The sequence below is a fragment of the Mus musculus genome, chromosome 10, assembly GCF_000001635.26.
Source record: "Mus musculus strain C57BL/6J chromosome 10, GRCm38.p6 C57BL/6J".
NCBI lineage: Eukaryota > Metazoa > Chordata > Mammalia > Rodentia > Muridae > Mus > Mus musculus.
The window spans coordinates 59,176,718-59,193,144 of NC_000076.6; the positions used below are offsets into that span (position 1 = coordinate 59,176,718).

The 16,427-nt window shown below is 38.2% G+C and overlaps 1 protein-coding gene across 6 annotated transcripts in view; it reads right to left on the reverse strand.

Moving 5' to 3' along the window:
* Septin10 (septin 10) overlaps positions 1 to 16,427 on the reverse strand; it is a 79,877-nt gene that overhangs the window by 35,094 nt on the left and 28,356 nt on the right. For all 6 annotated transcript variants that reach the window (NM_001024910.4, NM_001379063.1, NM_001024911.3 and 3 more), the window contains exons 2-7: positions 15,981 to 16,098; positions 15,449 to 15,644; positions 6,808 to 6,994; positions 4,303 to 4,464; positions 2,044 to 2,140; positions 131 to 299 (exon numbers count right to left, since the gene is read on the reverse strand). In NM_001024910.4, the coding sequence (NP_001020081.2) occupies positions 131 to 299; positions 2,044 to 2,140; positions 4,303 to 4,464; positions 6,808 to 6,994; positions 15,449 to 15,644; positions 15,981 to 16,098 (929 nt within the window). The remainder of the gene's footprint in view (positions 1 to 130; positions 300 to 2,043; positions 2,141 to 4,302; positions 4,465 to 6,807; positions 6,995 to 15,448; positions 15,645 to 15,980; positions 16,099 to 16,427) is intronic.

Below are 16,427 nucleotides of genomic sequence, written 5' to 3' on the forward strand. Positions count from 1 at the left end.
AGACGTCAAATGAATCACTTTCATAGTTAGATTTCTAACAATACATCCTCCTCACTCTGGAGCTTAAGAAAGAACGAGTAATCCTTTCTAACTTCCCCCGTTCCTGCCTTCCTCCAAGAGCCTCCCTTACCTGAGGGGCTTGTTCTCTGGGCCCATATCTACAAAGCCCATCTCCTGCAGTTTGCAGCGCCTGTACAGCTCATAGTGCCTCATATGTGTCTGCTCCCGTAGATCCTCCATGTTTGTGCAAATAAGCATTTCCCGTAGCTTTACAAAGTCACAGTGATTTTCATTTTCCACTAGCCAGAGAAAATAAATAAGAAAAGCACAATACTAGCTTTAATTCCTGGAACACAATCAATGCTTGTCAAATGAAAGGTACAGGAAAACACAGTGAAATAGCAAACAGCAAGATGTCACTTCTGATCAATGGCTACTATTATTATATACATAAGCAAGGAAGAAACACTTGCATTATACACTCTGAATCACAGGCAATACTAGCTAACAGACGGAGAAGTCTGCCTCAACTACAGGAGCCAAGAGACAAAGAGGAAATAGCAAAAACATATTTTTCATTGCCATATGCTCAAGTTATTTTACTCCTACTGTTAATTTACCAACTATAACCATGGACCGTTTTACATAGTACTTAAGTAAGCTTGTTTCCCTCTCAAGTAGTAAATTCTGTCCAGATCTACAATGATCAAATCTTTTTCTATATCATTACATTTATGAATCTGTATTAAATATTATTCAAAATTAGTGAATACAATGGTATGGCCATTCTATGTTTATGATTACCAAAGGACTATAAATAAATATATTACAGTGATAAAGTATTTTAAATGAAATTTTAAAAATGTATTCTTGTATGTATGTATGTATGTATGTATGTATGTGTATGTATGTATGTGTATGTATGTATGTGTGTGTATCTATGTATGTATGTGTGTATGTATCTATGTATGCATGTATGTATGTATATATGTGTGTATGCATGTATGTGTGTATGTATATATGTGTGTATATGTATGTATATATGTGTGTGCATGTATGTGTGTATGTATATATATGTGTGTATATGTATGTATATATATGCATATGTGTGTATGTGTGTATGTATGTATATATGTGTATATGTATGTGTGTATATATGTATATATGTATGTGTGTATATGTTTATATATGAGTATGTATATATGTGTATGTATGTATGTGTGTATGTATCTATGTATGTATGTGTGTGTGTATGTATGTATGTATGTATGTATGTATGTATGTATCTGAGTCAAACTTCACTGTGTTGTACAGATTGGCATCAAGCTTAAAATCTTCTGGATTTAGCCTAGGACTAGAGGCATACCATACCCAGTTTATTTTATATTTTAACTAAAAGTTTTCTCAATATTTTACATTCATTTAAAAATATTATCAGCTGGGCATGGAGGTATATATGCATATAATCCCAGTACTCAGAGACAGAGTTCATAATTTCCAGGCCAGCTAGGCTACAAAAGCAAGACCACTTCATGTTTAACTGTTTATTCCCTGTTCAGGACTTCATACATGCGCTAAACACACGTTACCACTCCACCCTGCCCACCCACTCCACCTTCTTTTTTTTAACTTTTGAGACAGGATATTACTATATCATCCAAGTTGGCCCTGATGTTTATCATGTTTAACCACTACTTTATAGATTCCAATTCTAATCAAGGACTAGGGATGGAGATGCACAGAGCATGTTCTAGCATGCTCAAGCACACTGGGTGGATCTCCAGCAGCAAAGAAGCAGCCACCTTCTGATCTAAGTCCATGACTACGCATCTCACCCTCTGAAGGTAACCAGCAGAGGAGACATGGTATGACACAGGGAGATGGGAAAGGTCTGTCCACAGACTTTGGACAAAGCAGTATACAGCCAATTCCTCTGTTTACTAACTACAATCTAAATAATTTTCACCTCAAACAATTGCTCTAATTCAATTTTGAGGTTATCAGGAGACACATTTATTTTCTGTCATAATTTATCTTACTAACCTTGTACGATACCCCAAGGATACTGACGACCCTTCACCATCTTATTTCCAACTTTTATCTCATCCATACTTCCAACAACAGCAAATGGCAAATGGCCCTGGAAAAGAACCAAACATCAATCTCATCTTTTTATATCAGTGGTGAAAATAATAGAGAATAATTAAAGAGCAATTCTCCTAAGCTTGGGATATGTACTAAGTATTCTACAAGAGTCGCTTTTGGACACTACATAGAAAAGTATATACTGGGTATCTCTCACATACAAGTCATGGTTATTATTTAGAATTAAAAGAAGAAAGAAAAGGAGAAGCAGAATAATTTTGATACATGTGACACTGTCATGAACGTTTTCCTTTAAACAAGCAAAGATGTTTTAGAAACCATACACATTACATAGTATATAAAATAGTACAGGATCTGCATTTAGAATATCACATATACTATTAATATAAAATGATGCACAAAGTTTAGAAACACTGCTAGTGTAGTAATGTTATAGAAGTGGAGAGGAACAAGAGATGACTGAGCGGGAGGCACAGTGCAAGCTGGGCTAGGATCTGGGAGTGAGATCCAACAGAGGAGGAGGAACTAGCATAGGGAGAGACTCCGTAACACGCAGCAGCTCAGCTGAGAGTGCATAAATCTGTCTAATGTCGAGGCCTGAAACCCAGGAGAAAATTAATGTCAAAACAAATAATGTTTAATAGTTAGCAACTGAATGAGGGCTTCTTAACTGTCTTCTGACAAATTACTAATGAGCATGTGAATAAGATTAAATACAAAGACAACGTAACACAGGAAATCATGATCACCTTATTTACATTATCAGGATTTAAGACATTCAGTTTAGGGTTTCATAGTTTCATGGTTGTGATGGCTAATCTTCACATCAACATGACTACACTGAGAATAAGCATAGATTTAGAAGCACCTGAGTGTCTCTCAGAAAGGTTAAACTGAGCAGAGAGGATCCACCCTGAAGCTAGATGGGCAGCACCTTCCATGGGCCAAGAACCCATACATGAAGGACAGGCCAGACTGGGCCTCTGCGTCCATCTGTTTCCTGATAGCAGACACACTGTCAACAGCTGCTACGCACGCCTGCTGCTGGACTGAAACCACAGCCAAAATCAACTTCACTTGCTTTTATCAGAATTTCTGACATAGGAAAGTATGTAGTGCAGTGGCATATGATAAATCACAAAGGATAAGGAAGAAGAATGAACAGTTATGGGATGTTGTTGCTAGGTGCTAGGTACCATAACTAAGGGTACATCACTTAATCCTCACCTAAGTCAGCCCTTAGGTCGACTATTAGCCAAACTCTGCAGACAAATTAATAGGCTCCAGGAGGTAACTGTCATATACAGCATGAGCCTCAAACCTACAACCCTTCAAAATACAACAAAGCATTTAAAAAATGTGAAACTTTGAAAAAAATAACTTAGTCACCTTAGATACATTAAATTAAGCAAACATTTCATTTGTACAGGTGACACTATAAGGTGCAATGAGAGTCAACATCAGCTTCAAGAGTTCTTAAAAAGTCAAAATTCTAAAGTATTCCAAGGGAGGCTGCACAGTCCTTTCATGTTTTACAACCGGACAGGAAGGAACCTTTTCTAAGGCAGTGAAATATGCTTACAAACGACTGACTCAATTCAGGGAGAGCAAGAGAAAGCAAAGACAAAAGTACTCAGTATCTATTGTCAACAACAACAATTGAAAGTTTATTCTGCTGAACTTTTTGACATTTCACCTTATTTGAAGTCTTTCTAGAAAATACACCTCACTGGTCTCTCTTTATGCATGGGTGGTACATTCCAATAACCCAGTAGATGCCTAAAAGTATGACCTGTGCACAGCCCCGAAGATAGAATGCTTTTCCCATTCAGCACACCTATAAATGCTCATAAACTAGTACCATAAGAGATCAATAACTAATCATCAAATGGAACAAAAACACTAAAAACACATGACTGTGCTTTTCAAAGCACTACTGTACCAGAATCCCCATTCTTCTGATGGTGGCACTTGGTACAAAGCCCATGATGAGATTTTATCTTGCTATTCATACTGGCACATGACTGAAAACTAGTAAGCTGGTTATTTCTGCAATCTCCCATTTTTTCTTGTTCACAATAAAGAAAGGCTCGGGAAGCAAGGCATCAGATAGGCAGGGCTACTGTTGCAACAATGTTGATCTAAACTCAACTCAGCTTTATTTTACAAACAGAATTCTACTCAAAGGGAGCTCACGTTCATTGCTCCATTGATCTTGGAGGTCGTGTCATCATCTGTTGGAAACTGATATATCTGAACACCATTGATGACCAGTTCATTCATGAGCTTCATCTTAAACTTCTGTAATTCACTCTTAGAAATTGTATCTGCCTTGGCAATAAGTGGTATAATGTTCACCTATTAAGAAAGAAAATCCACAATATTATCATGGAAGATTCGTGGTTTTTTTTTTTTAATCCACAGTCACAGTTTTTCTATATTTAAAAAAAAAAAAACTCTAACAATAAGTTTCTCTGATGAGGAGTTGGCAAATTATGATCTAGGTTGCTACCTGGTTTTTATAAATGGGTAAACTGGAATACCACCACATCTATTCATCTATCCTGATTTCCTGTCACAAGAGATGAAAAGAGTCACTAAGAGGAGCACAGGTGGCTGCCACACTTTACTACCTACCCCCCCAAAAGGATGGATCTCTCTAACAAAAATAATTACTACTTGTCATTTAATACATGCATATATATAATTCTTATACACTCATTCTATGGATGCTAGTTATAATAATTTTTAAAGGAGCTCTTGTAAAACTAAATTTTTATTTGCATTTAGGTTTAGAATCTCATTATCTTCTCTTCCCCTCAAATTTTTCAACTCCACACAAGGTATGTAGAACATAATGAACTATAAGCAAAAATCACCTGCTTAATTCACTAAGAACTTAGATTTCTCAAGAAAACTAAGAGAACAGGTGACATTGCTCTTCTTGCCGCCTCTTTTGCCCTTTATGCGCCTCTCTCAGGTCTAGTCATCAGAGAAGCTGTCTACGGTACTAGATAGAAACCTCCAGTACCAGCTAGAAATGCTCTGATGCAAAGGAATGGCTTCCTCAGCATGCTCCAGGCCCATTACTGCTAGAGGAAGAAATGTGGGGTCATGAATACTAACTTACAAACTTAGTCCTGCACAAGATTAATGTCCCAAACATAAGGTCAATGTCTCTACAAACTGAGTTTTATTATCACATTTTCTATTCTGAACCCAAACTTTTGGGCTAATGAACATGTGAAAAAAAGAAAGAAAAGAACACAGTGTGATTTTCCAAAAAAGAAGCAAAAATAGACGTGCAATTTCTATTCTTTTTTTTATGCTTTTCTCTTTTCTCATTCTGCACTGGCTCAGCATCTGCCTCTGTGTTTACAGCCTTCCAGACACTTCCAAGGACAATGATTTTGCCAACTCTCCATGAAGCAGATGGCAGAAAACAATGTTAAGGAGGTGTCAAAGTACACAAAAGTCTTGGTGTCAAGTACTTGGTTTCAAGAATCCATATATTCAATAACTTATGTCAAAGTCTTCAAATTGTAATTGTTTCCAAACTGCATAAATATATTAAGTATCAATGTGTGCATGGTTCTCACAGGAAAGAAAATGGATGCTGCCCAAGATGGTCATTTGTCACCATCTGAATGAGACAACAGTAACTTTCCATGTCAAGCAGCCAAGAGTTTGGCTTTCCGGTACAAGAAAGGAGGCCTGGGAAACTGAGAGACCAGAGGTCACCTTCATCTCCCGTGTAAATTGACTTTCCTGAAGCCTGCCAAAGGCCTAGTATAACAGCTGCCCTACTAAAACCACTGCAATGACAAACAACTACATAAGTAACACCATGTATCCAAGTGCAAAATCGAGTCTTTGGAGCTTGTCCTAAGTTTTCTTTTCAAACTTGCAAGAAATTCATTATCTCATTTGTTACAAAAAGCTTAAGGCAAGATTGTGATGGAGACCCAATACAGAATTTGCCCCATTTTTGAACAAAATGAAGAGGGTAGGCCCAATCTTAACATGAATGACTAGGGCTGACAAATTTTACTGTCACCAGAAAACATTTGGTTCCAAACTCTTTGATAGTGTATAATTTGCTACAGATGAAACATCTAATAAGGGATACAACCAATATTTAAAATCAGCCCCCACTGATAAATTCTTTGATCTTTATACTGCTGTATCACATTTTTCTCTATAACACAAATTTTCAGTTTTGATTTTACTCCTTTAAAAAGCATAAATTTGTACAAACAGATTTCTTTGGGATTAGGACAGTAACTAGTCTTTTTCAATTTAAACAAATATCTTCAGTGAGTTAATTTATGAAACTATTTTATAACCTCCAAAATTTATAAATAGTTACTTGCTTAAAAAGTTCAGGAAGAAATTTTCTTGATATAATACAATCAAAAGCATATTTCACCAAGATGAAATATTATTATCATACTTTAACAATTAAGTTTTCTCTAATTTATGTTTGAAATAAAATTGCAGGACAATTATAACACATGTAATCACTAAAAAGAGAACTTCTTTAGTATTTGTATCTCATTTTCCAGATTAAATTTCTCTAGAAAAAAAATGTTTTAAAGATACATAAAATAAAAGATACAAAGTATGTGCATATTATCATAAAAATTCTTTAATATTTCAAGTGTACTAAAGTTTGAGACATTGGTTGCTTCCCTAGTCTACCTTGTTGTCCAGGCTCTTCATGGTTAAGAGGTCAAGTGTCCTTAGAGAATGGCCTGTCGGAGCAATGAAGTAGAGGCACACATGGATACGAGAGTCATGGTAGTTAAAAAGAGCACGCTTGATCTTCAGTTCTTCCTGAAGATAGGCCTCAAATTGATCATCTATGTAATCAACTATTGGTTGATAGCTGAAAAAAATAAGTATTTAAATATTTAATACAACATATCCATGCTATCTTAGTAAGAAACTTGTGCAATTCTCAAGTCTGAGGTCTACATCTTCCAGGAATATCAGTTAATATCTATACCAAGCAAACAGGTAATTACAGTGCTAACATATAACACATAATATACATGCATGACTTTAATTCTGCCAAAACATCAGGATAACCTAGTCTGAAATGGTATTAAGTTCACAAAGATTCATTTCTACATACATTCATGTACTGGTTCAGTTCTTTCAAGGCTTTTTACAACTTCCCAAAGCAATTAGAAGTTTAACATACAATTAAAGTGATAACACGACATACTGTTTAATTGGTTGAGAAGAAGAAAAGGTATCAACTAAAATAATTAAGTCAAAGTGCCTGAGTTTTGTTTTCAGTACATCTATAGGCATGAAAAGCTTAACCCGCAAAGAGGAAAGGTTAGTATCAGCTGAAAATATCCAACTAATAATGCTGGCATAGTTGCATTTCAGTTAATTATAACCAGGCCAGTTATATCTTGTGCTGCATTTCTTGCCCAGATAACCCTCATATCTCCTCTGGCCGTCTCAGCCTATTCATCCTTGGAAACACAAGTCAAATCAGTGTACTTAATCTCGGCTCAGGATGAGATTGTCAATGTTCCATTTCATTTTGATACACTAAACCACTGCTTATGCAACTTATCTTATGTGTTCATGTGTGTTGGTACACAGGTGTGCCCCTAAATATGGAATCTCGGGAGCCAGCTGCCTTGCTTGTTTCTGCATTGGCCTGGGTCTTGCAGATTCTGCTAGGCTGGTTGGCCAGCAAGCCCCAAGGATCCTGTCTCCACCTCCCTAGCTAGCACTGGGATTACAAGCAAGCATGTGCCACTGTGCCCGCCCCTCTTTTGGATGGTTCTGGAGAGAAGACTCAGGGCATGACACTTAAGCTCTTTACTGACTGGACTCTCTCCCTGGCTCTGCTACCTTTCTACTCTCAAGTGACTTCACTAAATAAGCCAGGCCCCTAAATAGCAAGTCAAACATTGTGAAGATTTACAGAATAAAAGCTCCCACAGAAACATATTAATCATGAATGTATTTTAATAGTTTAAAAATAGTTAGTTCCTTTCCTAATCCACCTTGCTGTCCAGGCTCTGGACACTCCATGGACATCTTTGAAACCCTACAGGAGAGCAGTGAAAATTAACTTTATAAACATAGATAGAATTGAATTCTTTTAAAATTATCTGATAATTCTAGTTTTTGGAGACTGGCACATCTTTTAAAACAGTGTATTCTCCCATTACTGACCATAAACAGTCTGAGGGGAAAGCCAGCATCTTCATAATTCTGTTTTCTCTAAGAATTAACAAAATACCTTGAATATTAAAAGGACTGAGTTTATCAGAATAATTACTATCAACACCAAACCAGGTTCCTTAGAATGCTGGTGTGAATATGACGTGGTAATATTCCCTTCCAAAAAATAAAATAGTAAAAATCTTTAAGTACATATTTGACATAAAAATTTCAAAGAAGCATTTATTAATGATTTAAAATAGGCCAGTAATGACTTATAATAGGGCCATGAATATTCATGTAGATGACTATCTTCTCTTACGGTTTTTCAAAAATAAAAATACAGGTTCTGTTAATTAAATAAACAGGACAATGGAGTACTACTCAGCTATTAAAAAGAATGAATTTATGAAATTCCTAGGCAAATGGATGGACCTGGAGGGCATCATCCTGAGTGACGTAACCCAATCAAAAAAGAACTCACATGATATGTACTCACTGATAAGTGGATATTAGCCCAGAAACTTAGAATACCCAAGATATAAGATACAATTTGTAAAACACATGAAACTCAAGAAGAACGAAGACCAAAGTGTGGACACTTTGTCCCTTCTTAGAATTGGGAACAAAACACCCATGGAAGGAGTTACAGAGACAAAGTTTGGAGCTGAGACGAAAGGATGAACCATCTAGAGACTGCCATACCTGGGGATCCATCCCATAATCAGTCTCCAAACGCTGACACCATTGCACACACTAGCAAGATTTTGCTGAAAGGACCCAGATATAGCTGTCTCTTGTGAGACTATGCCGGGGCCTAGCAAACACAGAAGTGGATGCTCACTGTCAGCTATTGGATGGAACACACGGCCCCCAATGGAGGAGCTAGAGAAAGTACCCAAGGAGCTGAAGGGGTGGGTCTGCAACCCTATAGGAGGAACAACAATATGAACTAACCAGTACCCCGGAGCTCTTGTCTCTAGCTGCATATGTATCAGAAGATGGCCTAGTTGGCCATCATTGGGAAGAGAGGCCCATTGGTCTTGCAAACTTTATATGCCAGTACAGGGGAACGCCAGGGCCAAGAAGTAGGAGTTGGGGGGGGGGGGAGTGGGAGGGAGGGCATGGGGGACTTTTGGGATAGCATTGGAAATAAATGAAGAAAATACCTAATTAAAAAAATTCCATTAGAATAAATAAATAAATAAACAAACAAACAGGAATTCTTCCATAGCAATTTATCCTGTTTCTAACTCCAGCAACTAGAAAACACCATTTCAATGAGAAGACAGTGACTTAATATCAACTCACATCCTCATCCCATGTGAAAGAGCCAACCCCTGACATTATTAATAATACTCTGCTATGCCTGCAGACAGGAACCTAGCATAACTGTCTCCTGAGAGGTTTCACCAAGCAGCAGATGAAGGCAGAGGCAGAGACCCATAGCTAAACATCAGGCAGAGCCTGGGGAGTCTTATGTAAGAGTGGCAAATAGAAGTGAGCAAGTCCAAGGATACCACAAGAAGACCTACAGTGTCCATTAGCCTGGGACCATGGAGGCTCACAGAGCCTGGGCCACCGAGAGCTGGACATTGGCACCCTACACATTTGTAGCAAATATACAGCTTGATCATCATGTGGGTCCTCTAACACATGGCGTGGAGGCCGTCTTGGTCTCTGTTCCCTGCCACTGGGCCCTCTTTCCCGTACTTGTACCACCTGGTCGGACTTCAATGGCAGAGGATGTGCCTACACCTGCTAGTACTAGATGCCCCAGGGTGGGGTGGTATCCAAGATGGGGCTCACTGGGGAGAGTGATTGGTAAGGGTGGGACTGAGAAGGGAAGAGAGAGGGGGGTTGTGATTGGGATGTAAAGTCAATAAAAAGGGAAATACTTTTAAGTAAGACAGAACCTGTTATAAAATATAGTAAGATTTTGCTCTAGGGTAAAAGAGTGTTCCAAAATGAAATATGAAAGATGAGGACAGAACTAGAGAGTAGTTTGTAAAACAGAAAATAGAAAGTAGTTTGTAAAAAGGCTATGTGGGCTAGAGAGTTGTCTCAGCACTTATGAGCAGTTGTTTCTCTTGGAGAAGACCTGTGTTCAATTCCCAGAACCCACATGGTGGCTCACGACTGTCTGGAACTATTTCCAGCAGCAGATCCAACGCTCTTTCCGGACCTCTGAAGTACCAGGCATGCACATGGTACCCACAAGTACGTGCGGGCATAACACTCATACACACAAAATAAAATCAATCTAAGAAATTTTAAAAATACTTGTGAAAGGTGACACCCAGCAGACACCATACCCAAGTTATAGTCTATAAGGCCGGTTGGCCGTAACTTCTGTGACTATGAAGACCTCTATTAATAGGAATATTTGGAGTTGGGGTACCTAACACTTTTCTGTATAGCTACTATCTACCTTTGTGTGTGGTCCAATATCCTTGTGTTAGGTAGATCCTTTTAAGATGTACAAAGACATCCCTAGCCTCTGGCAAACCAAAGGCTGAGCATCACCACACACTCTCTGAAGCTTGTGACAGCGTTGCTCACGTTCTGTACCTGTGTCATGGCTTCTCTGCTCTGTTGTTATACAGATGCTAGCAACCTGTTATCATGCTGGATAGAACAGGTATTTGTGGTGACCTGAATCTATCTTCCACAGTCACTCAGAATCAGCTCCAGAACAAATGATCTCTTATGAGCTGTTTTTATTCATCTAACACACTAACACATAAAATTGGAGCAGCAAACTATTGCTCAAGGACAAATCTAGTTGGACAGCTGTTCTTCTAAGCAAATGTTTCACTGAGGTGTAACCATGTTCACCTATTATACACCGTCCCTTGTTACCTTCACATCAAATGGCAGAGCTAAGCCATTCATAAAAACGATGCATCCCACAGAGCTTGAAGTATTCACTCTTTGCCCTTGATATAAAAAGATTACCAAGTTCTATACTAACAGTACTGATTCTAATTTTATCATGACATGACTTATCAATCCAGTTATTGTGCTTTATGACTGGACCCATGGGGCTAGAGGAAGAAATCAAAACCTAGGATCCACAATAGTGGGATTCCAATGAGCAAACTCCTCCCCACATTGAACTGTGATCCTAAAAGCCTACGCTGTCAGGGTGAGAGTGAACCAGGAATAAACCTACTATTCCCTTCTTCTCAAAGACCCATAGGGGTATTTGTTGCTTTGAAACTAAAAGGAAAGGAGAAAGTGAGACATTGTTGGGAGCTTCTGGCCAAAATACCAGCCTTGCATATAATGCAAGACATCTCTTTGATTCTGAGAATCTCAAAGCATGAAATAGGTTCGGTGATTCTTCCAGAACTAATGTCAGAGAAAGTAACTGTAAGTAAATCCAAGCTGACCAATGGAAGCTATCTTTACATTAGACCTCAAAGTATCTCTGCAAATTATTCCCAAAAGCCACAAGAAAAAAAATGGCATATCAAAATATATAAAGAATAACCATAAGTCAAAATTATTATAAACTACAATTGTACAATAAGACAAAATGCAAATTAGATTATTGGTAAAAATCAAGCTAATTTTAAAAGTGATCTTACAGATATGAATAGCAACCATACAAAACGTACAAATTTAAAAACTTGTAACGAAAATTAAGATATTACGTTTAGTAGTAAATTAGACAACAGGAAAACACAGAGAAGGGAGAAACAGAAGCATAGCCACCAGGGGGAAACGACAGCTGAGATGGGTAAGTGGTAGGGCAGAAAAAGAGAGAACAGTGGATGTCTTGAGGAGAGAAGATGCAAGATAATTAGAATCTGTGGAATACCACACTGGAGAGAAGAAAGGCACACACATAGAAAGTTCTGCAGATCCAGCTGACTAGAATATATGGTGTGTGTGTGTGTGTGTGTGTGTGTGTGTGTGTGTGTGTGTGTGTATGCATATATATATATATATCAGCAGAGTAATTAAAGATCACAGCTATGTCCTATATTAGGGAATGTGCTGGTGGATCACAAAACTAAATGTTTCTTTAAAACCTTACTTCAAATTGTGTGTTGAAATCAAAACTTATTCTAGGGAAATTACATATTACTTGAGTTCAGGAGCTGGCTCAGCAATAAAAGCACTTGCTGTAGACCCAGGTTCAGTTCCCAGGACCCATGTGGCAGCTCAAATCACTTGTACCTGCAGTTCCAGGGGATCCAGTGCCCACATATGACCTCGACATACACTAGGCACATATGTATTAAAGACACATACATATGAGCAAAACACTCATAAATACAAAACAATTTTTTAAAATATGCATTACTAAAGCTTAGTTTAAAAGAACTTTAAAAGGTATGGTAAAATACCTAATTCAGAGAAATGGCTCATTTATGGAGAAAAATGGGACTGGGCTTGAAGGAATGACTGAGGTAGACTCCAACTGTTCTATGCTAGCTAGTATTTCACATAAAACATCTATTTATTACCCTAATAACAGAGGAAACAACAAAGAAAATGTGGAAAAGCAAGTTAAATTTTATTTTAAAACTAACTATAGACATGAAAGTTATACCTATATAGGTCTTAGTCTAGAATCCAATGACATTTATTTAGGTGAATAAGTGTCTTGGTCCTAAGCTTCAGTTCATTTTAAGACACTTTTACTTATACAAATTAGTCCTAAGTTGCTGTAACCATTAATAGCATTGAAAGTGAGGCACCCTTGGTCTCTGTGCTGCTCCTTTACTTCTGGGGAGGGGGACTCGTGAGTCGTTTCCTGATGCGCTGAAAGGCCACACCCTAACATGGATTACACAGGCTCAGTTCATACAAAAATGACTCTGGAAAACAGCTTGTAATAATGAAAATATATAGATTCTAAAAGGAAAAGGAATGAAAAGCTATACCAAGCTATTTCTCCCTTTCTCTGACATTCAAAATCTAACCTCTATAACACTACTGAAGAAAAATGGTTAAGAAATGACATAAAACGAAACAAGCTAGAATTTCATTATTAAAAAATTTGGATACAGGTTTATCTAGACTAGTGGCTCTCCATCTTCCTAATGCTGCAACCTTTTAATACAGTCCCTCGTGTTGTGGTGATATCCAAACATAGAATCATTTTGTTGCTACTTCATAACTGTAATTTTGCTGTTATGAATGGTAATATAAATATGTGTTTTTCCCAATGGTCTTAGGAGACCCCTGTGAAAGGGTCATTTGACTCCCAAAGGGAATGCTACCCACAGGTTGAGAAATGTTGATCTAGACAGTTTTCACTGGAGATCATTTCTATTGGGTTAGTGAGGTACTTTCAGAGGTACGTATTATCTTGTTTGCCATGGGACCTGGGCATCTGCAGTTCATTCACTAGTCATGTTCATGAGATGTGTTTCTAGCCCAGCCGTGGAGACTAGGTGATTGGTTTTACTGTCACCCATGCTTGGTTAATTTCAGGTCATATAGGAAGACCCTACAGCTCAGCCCTTAGGAGACTGGATACTGCTTTTTAGGCTCGAGTGACACTAATTCAGTGGTTACTGGGGTTCACTGAGGGCTTAGTGGGTCTTAGTGTGTGGCTGTTTTTAAGTTCCAGGCTGGGGAAGGAAGGGGTCAGGTTCTGGCGCTCATGGGGCAGGGGTTAGAGACAATAGGATTCATTAGCAGAACTATGGTACTGGCTCCTGAGGCAGGGTTGGCAAGTAAGGAACTCACCAAGGAAGCCTATGAGAGCAGCTCACTGCTGGGCCTGAATTGGAGGAAAGGTGCTGTGGAAAGAGAGGGTGAGGGAACTCACCAATAAGGCCTGCCATGTGGCTTCTGTCTGGCTCTAAACCTAAGAAGACTGTCTGGCTGGATTTAAGGTCTGCTTAATTAGAGAAAACGCATGCTGTAAACCTAGACAAGAACCCAAAAGAGACATGTAACACAATTCAAGGTCCAGATACACCACAAAGGAGGGTGTGGAAAGACCTGGGTCAGAGGAGCAGAACTGCTGTGAAACAGCATCCTCTGGACACCATGGAGGTTGCACCTCACAGGAGGGTGGTTCTGATGCTCTGGTCTGCAATCTGTGTTTACTGACACTCAAGGTCCTTGCCCTCAATTGGTTTTTGATCTATCAAGAAAGTTGCCAGTAGCTAATGGCTGAGTCAAGGGTGGGGACACTGAGAGTTGCACGGGTAGAATGCAGAGAGAATGTGGGACTGGGAGAGAGGAGAAGGGGACACAGAAGCCAGGAAGAGATAAAGCCAACCAGCAATGTCAGTTTCTGGATAAGTGGCCCCTGACCACTTCCCTGACTGGGCATGGAGTAGCAGGGGAAGATTTAGGAGTGCCCAGTCAGTGAGTTAGACAAGGCAGTCTAAGAAAAACTGTTGTTTGTGTGTTTTCTATTCACGGACCCAAGCTAGCTCCTGGGCAGGTGCATGCATGTGACCAGCCAGGAACACAAAGTGGGCAAACAAAACTCCCGAAGCAGCACCTATAAACTCTCAATAGCCACAGCTATCCACATAGACCACAGCAGTCAACATTACTGTGCTAATGGCAAAATACACACGCACACACACACATGGAGAAGAGGACATGAATCTGGGAGGGACTGCAAGAAGGGCTTGATGGAGATCAGGGAGAGAAGGGTGAATATGATCAAAGGGTACTGCACTCATTTTGAAAGTCTAAATATGTTTCCGACAATGTTTAATAATGTAACTGGTAATTTTGGTGAGAATTTGAAAGAAGAAAGAAATTAATTTATAAACAATATATATAACCACTATATATGTTGCCCTTATATATCTTAAACATTCCTTCTCAACAAGATAAGTCTAAATATTAGTGAAAATATTAATTGAAAATATACTAAAGAGCAGAAAAGAGTTACAACTTTTTATTAGATATGTATTTTAATGCTGTGATTTACTTATTCTAAATAAAAACAAGAAAAAGATTATAATTTGTAAATAACAACAAGACAATGATTAGTTGCTAAACAAAGAAGAAGAAATTATGTCTGGGAAGTAAAGTCGTGTATTGTATCAGCAGAAAATAAAATTACAGCTCAAAAGGAAAAAAGCCACGTCTTCACCCTGAAATAAGAGTGGTCTTATTACAAGGAAGAACACAGACAAACAAACAAACAGACCACACATACCTGTCTTCTTTATTGATTTGGTCACCAAAGCCCACTGTATTTACAATGGTCAGTTTCAAGCGAACATTGCTTTCCTGGAGTTCATATGTCTGAGCTCTAAGTCTAACACATGGACAAAAATGTGAGGATTCGAGTTCTTCAAAATTAGTATTAAACAATGTGTTAATCAGTGTTGATTTTCCAATTCCAGTCTCCCCTAGAAGAAACAAAGCACATTTTCACACGTGCAGAGAATCACTGGGAAGAACAACATATACAAACTCTAGAATGGCTTCAAGGAGTCTATTTCAAAGGCTACGTGGCCTATAAAAGAATTTAGGCTAACGCTGGTCTTAAATCACTAGAGAAACAATTATACCTGCCAAGTTACTCTGCCTTCTGAAAGTGAAAAATAAAAAGTTTGAAGTTAAGCAAATTAGAATTTAAAAAACTCATAAAATCCATAGAGTTATTAATCTGCTTATACAAACAATGATGTGAGCATAGGAACATACATGGTGAAAAACTCGGAGAAAGGGCTACTGGCACTCACCCACACAGAGAATATTGAAACAGAAGCCTTGCTCAATGGATCTATCGACCAGCTGATCAGGTAAGCTTTCAAAACCAACATGGCCACACATAGACAAGGAGCGGGGATGCTCTTTTATCTGAAGGAAAGCAAAACAAATAACTTTAATTATATTTTATATTCGATATTTAATCACTGTAAGTTATAAGCATACTTGAAAAGATAAATATAATTTGTCAAGGCAGCTCAAGAGTTCATGACTTCTATTTCTGACTGAAGATAAAACTGATTAAATTTGTGAACACTGTCAAGCCTCCCAAAGCACTCACTTCTCATTCCTTTATATGACCCAAAACCATAATTTTTAACATTAAAACATGTGACCTCCAAAACTAAGAGTAAACTATGCATATTCACTGACAAAAATGAGTTCACTGTCACTAAGTATACTTACATATAGATTTTGAA